Source organism: Primulina huaijiensis, unplaced genomic scaffold, assembly GCF_012295235.1.
Source record: "Primulina huaijiensis isolate GDHJ02 unplaced genomic scaffold, ASM1229523v2 scaffold43071, whole genome shotgun sequence".
NCBI lineage: Eukaryota > Viridiplantae > Streptophyta > Magnoliopsida > Lamiales > Gesneriaceae > Primulina > Primulina huaijiensis.
In genome coordinates, this window is record NW_027360393.1 from 8,553 (window position 1) to 21,077 (window position 12,525).

A 12,525-nucleotide genomic window follows, 5' to 3' on the forward strand; every position below is an offset into this window, starting at 1 on the left:
TTATTATTATTATTATTATTATTATTATTATTATTATTATTTGTTCATAATGAAAATGTTAAAGCACAATCTGTCAAATTAACTCGTGTCCGATAGATATTAGGTTAATATTCAAGTGAAAAAATATTACAATTGAAAAAACAAATAAGTTATTGGTGAATTGGAAACTAGAATCCTATATATAACTAATAAAATAATATAACTAGTTTAATTTCCTATTAAAATAATAATAGATAAAATTCGATATAATTGTTTAATATAGTAACCAGCAGCCAATAATATTTAGTTTGTAAATGAACATTCCTTGATTATCTCCTCCTATCTCGACTCTTGCCTCGTCAAGGCATAAAATGGCATACGTTTCATGAAATATGTTGTGTCCATGAACCATACAAAACATGTCTCATCCTAACACATTCCGTGAATTCCGCAATTCTGAAACCGATGATTCTTTCTCATCATGTCCCCGTACCCCCTTGCTCGACTCCGCCCCGGTGCACCCGTCGAAGAACCGACGCAGACCCTCCACTGTTATCCTCCTCCTGATGTTGGGGATGTTAGGGGTAGCGTTACTTGTGGTGGTTGCAGTGAAAAATGGAAATGGCCCTGATGAGGAGGTTGTGAATCCATCGGATTGTGACGGGACGCGACTGTCGGAGAAGACGAGGCCGGTGGCGCGTGGGGTGGCAGAAGGGGTGTCTGCCAAGAGCTTTTGGTCATTGTTGCAGGCGGGGCCTACATATCCATGGACTGCTAAATTATTGGCTTGGCAAACAACTGCTTTTCATTTCCAGCCTATAAAGAATTGGATGAATGGTTTGATTCTCTTCCTATCTTAATCTTCTATTTTTTCATGGTTCGAAAAGCTGTCATTAAATAATTCCAGGCTGATGCATGTTTCTTCTTTGTTTCTTGGTTTTTTTCCGAATGCTTCGACTGGCATTGCTTTCATTGGGGAATATATTGGTTCGTCTTGTTTCAGATCCCAATGGTAAGTACATCGTGTTTATTTAAGAGAATGAAAGATACTAAGTAAAAGTAGATTGGATTTGTGTAACCAATGGTAAATATTATTAAGTGAAATTAATGGTATTTCCCCGTCATGATTCATTAGAATCTTTAATTCATGTAATTTTATTACTAAAATGAACTAAAACTCATCAATTTATGTTAGGTCCATTGCTATACAAAGGATGGTACCATTTGTTCTATCAATACAACCCATATGGTGCAGTATGGGGCAACATTGTTTGGGGTCATGCAGTTTCAAGGGACCTAATACATTGGCGCCACCTCCCGCTCGCAATGGTCCCTGACCACTGGTACGATATTAATGGTGTCTGGACAGGGTCCGCCACAGTGCTCGAAGATGGTCAGCTTGTCATGCTATATACCGGATCGACAAATGAGTCGGTTCAAGTTCAAAATCTTGCATACCCTGCTGACCCGGTGGATCCTCTCCTCGTCGATTGGGTAAAGTATTCCGGTAACCCGGTCTTAGTCCCTCCACCAGGGGTAGAAGTTAAGGACTTTCGTGATCCAACCACTGCATGGTTGACACCGGAAGGGATGTGGCGCATAGCTATTGGCTCTAAGGTTAACAAAACTGGGATATCATTGATATATGACACTAATGACTTTAAAACCTTTAAACTTCTAGATGGAGTGCTCCGGGGGGTTCCGGGCACAGGTATGTGGGAATGCGTGGATTTCTACCCAGTGTCCAAGATCATGGAAAACGGGCTGGATACATCGGTTAATGGTCCCGGAGTTAAGCATGTTATGAAGACTAGTCTTGATGATGACAGGAATGACTACTATGCTCTTGGAAGTTATGATAGTGATGCTGGAATATGGACCCCTGATGATCCAAAAATAGATGTTGGCATTGGGTTGAGATACGATTACGGGATTTTCTACGCATCAAAGACGTTTTACGACAAAGCGAAAAATAGAAGAATCTTGTGGGGGTGGATCAAAGAGACGGATAGTGAAAAGGCTGATATCCAAAAGGGTTGGTCATCACTTCAGGTAAATTAGCATCTTCACTTATCACATCATATTTAACCTGTAACTCGTTATGATGAAATGAATATTTTTAATTTGAAAAATAGGCTATTCCAAGGACAATATTGTTCGACAAAAAGACAGGCAGTAACATTCTCCAGTGGCCAGTGAAGGAGGTGGAAAGATTGAGGCAGAAAAAGAACGTTTTCGACAAGGTGGAGGTGAAAGCTGGTTCTGTTGTACACCTTGACGTTTGCTCTGCTTCTGATCAGGTTTGAAGCTTACAATTTTTTCGTATAGCTACAGAAAAAAATTGATGCTATTTCGAGTTTCTTTTGATTGGTTGTTTCCTCGTAGAATGATCATTGATATTTTGCAGCTTGACATTGCGGCCGAGTTTGAAGTGGATCAGGAGGCTTTGAGTGGCTTAGAAGGAACAGAAATGACCTACAGTTGCTCCAGCAGTGCTACCAGAGGTGCATTAGGACCATTTGGTTTGCTGGTTCTGGCCAATGATGCCCTATCAGAGCAAACTCCAGTTTACTTCTATATTTCAAAGGATACACAAGGAAATTTCAAGACATTCTTCTGTGCTGATCACTCGAGGTGAAATTTCAAACCTATAGGACGGATTTCTAGGGGGTGAAATTTTCATTTATAAGGACATTGATTATGCATAAAATTTCCAAATCTCTTCGTCTGATCAATCCATCTACTGTTGGATTTTCTCTTGTTTCTCACTTCATCCATAATCAAATCGAGTTTGAACATGATTATTTCCTCGTCACGTGTTCTGTTTATAGGTCTTCTGAGGCAACTGATGTGGACAAGAGGATCTATGGAAGCACAGTACCAGTACTAAAAGGCGAAAAACTATCTATGAGAATACTTGTAAGTTCGAATTGTCGGTAATCTTGTTGTTGCAAATTCAACAAGGGAAACAAAACCGTAAAAGCTGAAACAAATCTGGTTCTGTGCAGGTTGATCATTCGATAGTCGAGAGCTTTGCTCAAGGAGGTAGAACATGCATCACATCACGTATATATCCGACGAAAGCCATATATGAAGATGCGAAAATCTTCTTGTTCAACAATGCTACCGATGCGGGGATCACTGCATCTCTACAAATATGGCAAATGAGCGCTGCATATGCCCATTGACCTCAACTTTCCAGCCCAATCTTTATTCATTTACCGTTACCTTTAGAATGTATTGAGTTAAGCAATTCTTGTTATTATTTTTGTTCTATTAATAACGATGCATGTAGATACTTTCCATAATTTCAAGAGAGTTGTGTTTCTAATTTTTTTCAAATTGAAAATTCTTCGATTCATTTGTAATTTTAATCATATTCCATGATTTCCATTTCTTCAATTCATCCGATAACAAGTGACACTACACAAATCAAAAAGAAAAAGAAAAAGGAAAAAGTCAAAGGAGTAAAAAATGTGGCTTGAAGTAAGCGAAGCAAAACATATCCACAATTCTGTTTATCCAATTGTACTGTCTTTTTCCCGGCTGATCAAATTCCCAGAGCAAAATAAACTCTTTCTGGAAAATGGCGCTCAGTTCGATCTCATTGCTGCCCTTGAGTTCCATCAATAAAATTTCTTCCTCGAAAATTTCTGATAAAAATCTCACTTCTTTCCATGTCTCTTCAAAGCCCTCGTCTGTTTCTTGTCAATATGAAACTGAAAAGGGAAAACCTGGCACAGGTGATCTTCTTGCCTTTCTGTTAATTATTTTATTTGGGTATTTTATGCTCTGTTTTAAAACCTCTCTTAAGATTGTTTTATTGCAGTTTAATTGATAAATGATGGAATATTTCTTGATATTAATACTCCGATATTGCAGAGCCTAAGTGGTGGCGAAATTTTGTTTCAACATCTTTGGCGGCGGCGGCGGTGGCTGCATTTAGCTCTGACATACCAGCTGTTGCTGATCTTAATAAATTCGAAGCTGAAACTCGGGGTGAATTCGGGATTGGATCAGCTGCTCAATATGGTTCAGCAGACCTCAAGTGTGTTCTCGTCAAGATTCTTGTTCTGTATTTTAATGATTTGCTTGTATTCAAGAGAATTAACAGCCATGTTCCTTGTTTGTTTTTTATTTGTGTAGGAAAGCAGTTCACGTGAATGAGAATTTCAGGTAATTTTCTTCACATAAGATGAACATGAACTTTAGATAATCGAAATTGAGCTTGAAAACTATTGAATGCTTTCCGGAATTTAAATGTTTAATGCACAGTTCAGTATTCAGTGGCAACGATGAGTTTCTTAGTCTACGATTGCTTTTGCTCAATATTTCCTTTACACATTTGATTCATCGTTGCCTTCTATTCACATAAGTTGATATGTCTGATACAGAAGAGCCAATTTCACATCTGCTGATATGAGGGAATCGAACTTCAGTGGTTCAACTTTCAATGGTGCATATCTAGAGAAAGCAGTTGCATACAAAGCTAATTTCACGGGTACTTTTACTTTTCTTCCCAAAACTATGCACGAAAATTTGATTCCCGATTCCGTTAGGTTATACATTTTATGCCGTAGTGTGCGGAGCACTGAAGGATGTTTGGTATGAAACATTCATATGCCCTCTCGGAATTTGGATGTCTAACGAAAATAAGCAACTACGCGTTGGTTTTATCCGCAACAAGAACCAAATTATACACGGTTTGCTATAAAAACAACTACCTAATGATCCTGTGGCGTTAAAGAAAATTAGGATTTTTTCAGCCTCTGGACTAGGCATAATGAGCAGTTGAAGAATCTTGCTAGTGTTGTTTAATATCTGGTATTTGATTTTTTTCATCGGGGCATCTTGCGGACCTTGACTATGTAATCAATCTTAACTTATGGAACTAGCCTAGTCGGGGCTTTGCGAAAGAGGCAACTTCCCTTTCCTGACAGAATAATTTGCATCAACTTTAGGTTCTGTTTGAATATAATTAGCTCGCACATGATTGAAAGGTTTGTTTGTCGATAACTTGAGTCAATTATCTCTGGGCGAGATAGATGCTTGCGTTTTGAGCTTGGCCAGTTTCCTAGAGATTGCGTGATTCATATATCAGAGAGTTGAATACAATTTACTATCCTTTAACTTGTCTTAAAATTGTGCCTGTTTTCTGCAGGTGCTGATTTGAGTGACACCCTAATGGATCGAATGGTAAGCCAAGAAAACCTTGTGTTCTGTCAGTTAGTTTTTCTATCGATAAGGATTTAAATATAGCATCTTCAGTAATCTGAGAGATGTTTATTCAAAGGCTGTCATGCAATTAAGGAAACCTCATGACTCTTTATTTATATCTATTACACTTATTCATTCCTTGTATTTTTCCTTGCAATCATTGGTACCAGAACTCCAACCATGTTTAAATTTTTTATAATGACCCTCCTTGAGTGCAAGTGTGATACTTTATATAAATTTGTTAGAGTTTGTTGGTATTTATTATTCATGACAAGTCAATGTTGACCTGTGAACAAACGGTGAACTACTTTTTGTGACGTTTAGTTTGGTTTCTTGGGACTGCTAACTCGAAAGTCTTGAGAATGTAGTTTAAATGAATTCTAAAAATGTATTTGATAACATATGTGCAGGTACTAAATGAAGCTAATCTAACAAACGCTGTGCTGGTTAGATCTGTCCTCACACGGAGTGATCTTGGGGGTGCCATAATTGAAGGTGCTGATTTCAGTGATGCGGTTATAGACCTTCTCCAGAAACAAGTATATATTTATTTCAAAAGTTATTTGCTATACATTTCGTTTCCTTTCTTTTTTGTCACAAAAAGATTTATGAAGTTTATTATTATATATTAACACAAACTAGTGTATATATAAGACCTGAATTTTTGTGTATTTACAAGGTTAGAAAGACAATGCTTACATACGTTTGGGTTTTTATCCAGGCACTTTGCAAGTATGCGAGTGGCACCAATCCTGTAACAGGAATGAGCACCAGAAAAAGTCTCGGCTGTGGGAATACCCGACGAAATGCATATGGTTCTCCATCTTCTCCTCTTCTGAGTGCTCCTCCACCCAAACTCCTTGATCGTGACGGTTTTTGCGATCCAGAAACTGGACTATGTGATGCTAGCTGAATTACATTGATTTATGCATGTGTACATGAGGTAGAAGAAAATATGAGGCAACATTTGTTTTTTTGGGCCTCGAAACAGTCGGTACACGGGTAAATGGGTAATGTGTGTCAATTTTTTCAAGCATTATTTGTGCTCCTTTTTCATCAGTAAACCTGCTGTTTCACGTCTGATTATTATTATCTTGTGTCCATTATTTATGAAAACACGATCAATTCAAATTTTTGAAGAATTCAATATAGTTCTTTTACTAAATCTTTACACCCATCGGACTTGCATCAACTGATATTTATTTTCTCTAAGTTGAAGCTTGAACGTAATTCACATCTCAAGCAACTCAAATCAAATATATATTTGCATTAAAGAGCACTTGACAACTTCAGTTCGGTGCAGTACCATACATTCTTATTAGAAAGCTCCAGAAATTTATATTATCCTGAAGTATATATTATACATGTTATGATACCAATTTCTTTACTAACAATTTCTTGATCAATTTGGGAAGCTCGCTGATTCAGAAACCTGATCAGAATCCTCATTGGAATTGTTAACCCCATCTTGACTCAGCTGAGATGCAACAAACTTGTCGAGCAATCGCCAGTCAGTCACTTGCTCAAGTACGGTCTGATTGTTGTAAAGTGCGTTAGCATCCATTGGAATATTATTGCTTTCTTCAAGTCGTTCTTCTTGGAAACCATATGGGACGTCTACCGAGCTGCCACAGTGAGCATTATTCACTGTGGGTGGTGGTGGTATTTTTGGACTTTCTAGATAGGGAAGCTTGAGAAATGCTGCATCATGTTCAGGAATGTTGTATTGCGATTCGAGTTCTTGTTTGCAGGTATAGTGAGGATGAAATATTAGCTTAGGTGAATCGAAATATGGCATGAAGGAAACTCGATCGTCGCAGCTATACCAACGTACCGAGTCGTGTTCTTCGTCGTATCGTATGGTAGCAGCAATTCTTTTCTTGAACACCCTACACACTGCCCATCCTTCTTCCTGGTAAAATATGAGGATCATTATAATATTTCAATAAAAGAAAACCAAAAACTGTTCTCAACATGTAAGTTAGATTGGGAAAATGAATTTATCTGATGTGAAATTTGTATTCTTTAAATAATTAGGTATAAAACCTTTATCCTTTAAATTTGACAGGAGACATTAATCAAAACATGCAAGACATGCACTTGCCTGAGGAGTTCCATTTTCATCGGTTTCGAGTCGATATTCATGCATGATCCAGTTGGATTTTAGGCCGTTCGGGGCTCGACCTTTGTAAAATACCAAAGTTTTTCTCATGCCAATCAAATTATGCTTAGAATAGATAGCCTTGTCTCTTCCTGTAGCTTTCCAGAATCCAGCTTTAGTAGCTCGATTAGAGCGGGTTCCCGTTGGATATTTCTTATCCTTGTGGCTGAAGAAGTAATAATCATCCTGTTCTTCAGTTCCAATCCTGCACAGTTCTGGTTTTCATTCAAGGATTAAAATGAAATCGTATATGATCTTACCGTGAACACTGAAAGACGCTAATCAATTAAGCCGCTCACGAGTCACGACCTTTTTTGACTGACACGAACACGATAAATTTCATTTAGGTTGTATTTGGATGGATTTTGATTATATTTTTATGGTTAACAATGAAACAATATATTAAATTTTAAATTCATATCTAGCTTATTTACACAATTATAACACAAAGTATAATAAATTTGAAATGCATCTATTATGGGTGAAATTGAAATTTATCAAAACTAACATGAAATAGTATATAAACATGGAAGACGTTGATTTGAAATTTATGATATTCTTTCTTTAAACTACAAAAATATATTTGAAATCCACTAATCCAAGCATAATCTTACATTATATATACCATCAAAATCAAGGAGAGCCTGAAATGTAAATTTTTTTTTTTAAAAAAAATATAAAGATATACAAGATTCACAAAGTCGAGCTTGATGATCCTGAAGTGTAATACGAACGTACCTTGAAGATCCCATGGCTCTATTTTGTATAAATCGACATCTTTTATGACATCTAGATCAATTTCTATTGAAGCAATCTTTTTTCTGAGATAGTAATCGACTAATTCTTCATCCGTGGGGTGAAATCTAAATCCAGGAGGAACATTTGAAAAAGAATTCATTTTCTTCCAATATTGTCTCAGGTTCCACGCCTGCAACATGAGTTAAGAACGTTGTGATACTATTGAAGATATCAAAATTTCTAGCAAGAAAATAATTCGTTAATTTTATTTTATCTCATTTCTTGAAACACGACCCCATGCACATACTATTAATTTCTTACTAATGTAATTTCCTTCACGTGCATGAACCATTATAAAACGTACACAAGATCAGTCCAATATTGCCACAGCAGACGGACTATAATATTATTGAAAAAATATGAACTTTATAATTATTGATATAATATCAAATTTTAAGTTCTAAAATAATGAACTTATTTCATAAATAATGATAAAAAAATTATATTTTTAACTACTGATCATATAATACTCCACATTTTAGTTGTTAGTAACATGCTTCAAACATTATCGAGTATTTTGGAACAAAAAAAACATAATTTGCTATATATGGATATGTGTAATCATTTCATCTTTCTGTGTTTAAATAAAAACAAAATAAGATAGCTATATATAATAACTGGTAATTTCTTTGTTTATTTAATGAATGATGAAAAATGAAGAGGTATGTGATCCATTAAGTTATATTTGCCAGCCTCATGGGGAAAAACATGCAACCTTTAAATCACTTGATGATTATATATAGGTGTAGGTAAAAGCAACTCGAGTTTGCTTTTGCTCGAGGCATGAAAAATTAATAAAGACATTTTCCGCTCTTAAAAGTGAATACCCGATAAACAAAATAAAATAAACTTACATAAAAAAGATTTTGATTTTCTTTAATTGGTGGGAAATGAGCATTAATATTAGTCTAGCAAATTTTTTTTATATAAAAAAAATCACTTAACAATTAGCATAGTTATTGTTAATTCCATTAGAGAAGTTTTGGATCATTTAAACAAGAGTAGAATCGTAGTACATACACGGGATTTGTTTTATTTTGCATGTAGCGTTAAAAATATCAATATTACAGTTAATAATTAATGCTTTATAAGTAGAGTTATTCATAAATAAATAGGTCAAAACACAGAGAAAAGGCAGCAGGGACCTGAAAATACAGCATTAAACTAGAAAATAATACTTTATTTTGGGAATACAAGGGAAAGAAATGAACAAGAGCACGAATGTATGTATGTATATACGACGCTTTGATAAATACATATATAAAGAAAACTCGAATAACGTAACCTTCGACGTTTGAAACTCGCATAGGTTTACATATGTTAGACCAAGCAAAATCTATATATTAGTTCAAGATTTCAAACTTGGGAACCCATGATAATAAAATCATCATCTATATAATTATATGGAGAATAAGATGAAGAAAATCTTTGGAACTAGGTTTGGAACTGAAAATACCTTGCAGATCTGGTTTTATTTATGTAGCGACACCGTGGGATCGATTTAGGAAGCAGAAAGAAATGGCCAGGAAGAAAAATCCAACCCTTTTCCTCTGGATTTGAACTGATTTTTTTCAAAGAATGATCAGATCCTGAGGAAGTTGAGAGGAAAAGGAAAGGTTTTTTTTTTCCTTTTCTTTTTTGATAAAATGGAGGAAATAAATTAGATACATAGGACTATATATAAATGGTTAAGCTGTTGTAATTGAGATGATTTATTTTATTAATTTATAGAAGCTTATCATTTGTTTGGTTAAATGTTATTATAATAAATTATGTAATAATAAATAAATTAACTTAGTCTATGATAAATTAAATAGTTTTATGGGATGCGATCTATTTAAAAAAAGAAAGAGGAAATATAAGATAACAACAATTTAATTTTATAAAAAATATGACCTTTGTTTTCACTTGATCGGGTCTAGCATCAATCTATTACTGTTAATCAAGAGAGAGGACCATCAGGGTAACATATTTTGGTGGGAATGGTGACATCACTTTTAGTTTACCTAATACCTCATTATTTTTTAAGGAATTTTTTTTTGACGTTTATGTTCGTCTCTTTGCAATTTTGATCATCTATGTTTTTAAATTTCAATTTTAGTATATTATATATTTTTGTTCTTTTTTGTTTTTTTAAATTGTAGTTTTTTTTCGACATGACGTTGATGTGACACCAATGAAGTGTTGATGTTGTGTTGACGTGTGTAATATCATATCAGCACTCCGGAAGAAAAATTACTAAAATTTCCAAAAATTGAAATATGTAGGATTATAAGTACAATTTTCACACTTAATTTGTGATAAGAATTTGCTTGGATTATGGTAGTTCGAAGTAATACTATGCATTTTTCTTGTTTTGTTTTGTGTTTGCATCATGAAAACAATTAAAATAGGTTGGGATGCTTTTAGACAAAGAAAAAGACTAGAAAGATGAAGTTGATAGAGTTTGAATGAGCCAAAAGAATGCGAAAGTCATGTATGAGACGCCTGAGCATCTAGCATTAGGCGCACAAGTGCCCAAAAAATGAAGAAAAAAAGGAAGAAAATGGCGTGAAAGAGACGTCTTAGCGCTGCCTAAGTGGCGCTGAAGAAGGAAAGGAAGAAACTCGTGGGCTCGGTACCTAAACGCAGTCTAAGTGGCGGCTCAGCGACCAGACTGCGTGAAAAACAACTTCAGAGTTTCACCAAGACAACACTATCAAGGAGAATTTTAAAAAGGAGATATCATCATATAAGAAGGGGACGTCACCACACTTGCAGATAGACGTTTTACGTTCACTAAAAACACGTACACACGATCGAGGGACAAGGGTGAACGAGAAAGGTCTCGAGATTGAAGAACTTGGTACGAAGATGAAACTCAAAATCCGGTGACGGAAAAGCAACTTTAGCTTCGTCATTATCTTTCTTTTCTTCTCCAATTCCTAGATTAATGTTAAGATCTACAAACATGCTTAGTTTTTATATCTTTTGTATTATGAACTAAATTTCTATTATAGATTAATGATGTAGCCTGTGTTGAAACGATCTTTATGACCTTTTTATTTATATAATTGAATTCTTCTTCATTTAATTGTGCTTACTTGTTTTTAAAGTCTTCAATTTACTGATCATCTATAAATTGATTGATATTATAATTGAAATCTATCACTCATGAGAGATTATTGAAATTAAGATCATAAGAAACACATCATTGAGTATTTATATCAATCGACAAATATGTAATCTCATCGAAGTCCAGGTAACAATGATTGTTTACACATATCGTTTAACACTAGATTTTAAATAAGAATAGTAAAATCAATATTAGATGTAAATTCTATTTATCACTTTAGAAAGAAGAATAGAAATGATTAAGTGTTTTGGCTATTTAACTGGGTGAATTCATGATCAGTATAAATTCAGAAAAGAATAATTTTCTTGAAAAATCAAGTGAAATCAAAGACGCCGTACACTTGCGAGCGAAAATCATGTAACAAAGGACTAAAACTGAAATTTTATAATATAGATAACCAAAATCACAAATAAGTTAACATACGTGACAAAATTAAAAAAACAAATTTCCCTTTTTAAATCCATCTCCTATATTGTGTCCACTATTTAACGTGTGTGCAAGAATACTTAGTTATGATAAATGATGATACCTTAGTTTTTTTAAATATAAACCTTGTAATGTTTTTGAGTGAGGGGAAAGCTAGCTCTACGGGACAAAGGGAGGCGGTGGCCGGTGAAGCTGACATATTACACCAGAAACTGATATACACTACAGATGTACTGCACTTTATTTTGAGTGTGTTTAGTTGGGGATTAAATGATAAGTGTTTTACATCTAGGCTTATGAAATTTATTATCGAATTATATATAGTTGTTTATCGAGGTAATCTCTTTCTAATATAAATAGTTTGATTTCAATTCCAATATGAATCAATATATCAGATAATATTGTATAACATGAGGACAATTATTTGACCAATTGTTTGCTGACAAACGAATCAGCATGTTATATAAGTGCACACAATATGTGAATAAAAACGTGTATTTAATATAATGTAGGCAAAAACTTGTGTGAGACGGTCTCACGGGTCGTATTTGTGAGACGGATCTCTTATTTGGGTCATCCATGAAAAAGTATTACTTTTTATGCTAAGAATATTATTTTTTATTGTGAATATAAGTAGGGTTGACCCGTCTCACATATTAAGATCCGTGAGACGGTCTGACATGAGACCCACTCTAATATGTAAACAAATTATATTTTACAGAGTAGCGTGGTTTGCATGCTAATGTTCGAAAGTTTACTTCGTGTGCACCAAAAGATAGTTACCACGAGGTCTATCGTTATAATATATATATGTGTCTTTATATATATA

At 34.7% G+C, this 12,525-nt stretch overlaps 3 protein-coding genes across 3 annotated transcripts; 2 read left to right on the forward strand and 1 right to left on the reverse strand.

Annotated features, from left to right (window-relative positions):
* The first annotated feature begins 373 nt into the window (after positions 1-373).
* Positions 374-3,359, forward strand: LOC140969906 (acid beta-fructofuranosidase-like). Its single transcript, XM_073431424.1, has 7 exons — positions 374-816; positions 983-991; positions 1,175-2,031; positions 2,115-2,279; positions 2,387-2,613; positions 2,811-2,898; positions 2,988-3,359. Exons 1-7 carry the CDS (start codon positions 399-401, stop codon positions 3,165-3,167), a joined length of 1,944 nt encoding a protein of 647 aa, XP_073287525.1. The 5' UTR covers positions 374-398; the 3' UTR covers positions 3,168-3,359.
* Positions 3,360-3,485: 126 nt separating this feature from the next.
* On the forward strand, positions 3,486-6,288 carry LOC140969905 (thylakoid lumenal protein TL20.3, chloroplastic). Its single transcript, XM_073431423.1, has 7 exons — positions 3,486-3,722; positions 3,862-4,027; positions 4,126-4,155; positions 4,374-4,480; positions 5,141-5,175; positions 5,607-5,735; positions 5,918-6,288. The coding sequence occupies exons 1-7, from the start codon at positions 3,566-3,568 to the stop codon at positions 6,107-6,109; spliced, it is 816 nt and encodes a 271-aa protein (XP_073287524.1). The 5' UTR covers positions 3,486-3,565; the 3' UTR covers positions 6,110-6,288.
* Positions 6,132-9,776, reverse strand: LOC140969904 (NAC domain-containing protein 7-like). Its single transcript, XM_073431422.1, has 5 exons — positions 9,612-9,776; positions 8,096-8,285; positions 7,301-7,572; positions 6,371-7,108; positions 6,132-6,241 (listed from the first exon to the last, which is right to left on the reverse strand). Exons 2-4 carry the CDS (start codon positions 8,253-8,255, stop codon positions 6,599-6,601), a joined length of 942 nt encoding a protein of 313 aa, XP_073287523.1. The 5' UTR covers positions 8,256-8,285; positions 9,612-9,776; the 3' UTR covers positions 6,132-6,241; positions 6,371-6,598.
* Between the last annotated feature and the right edge of the window lie 2,749 nt (positions 9,777-12,525).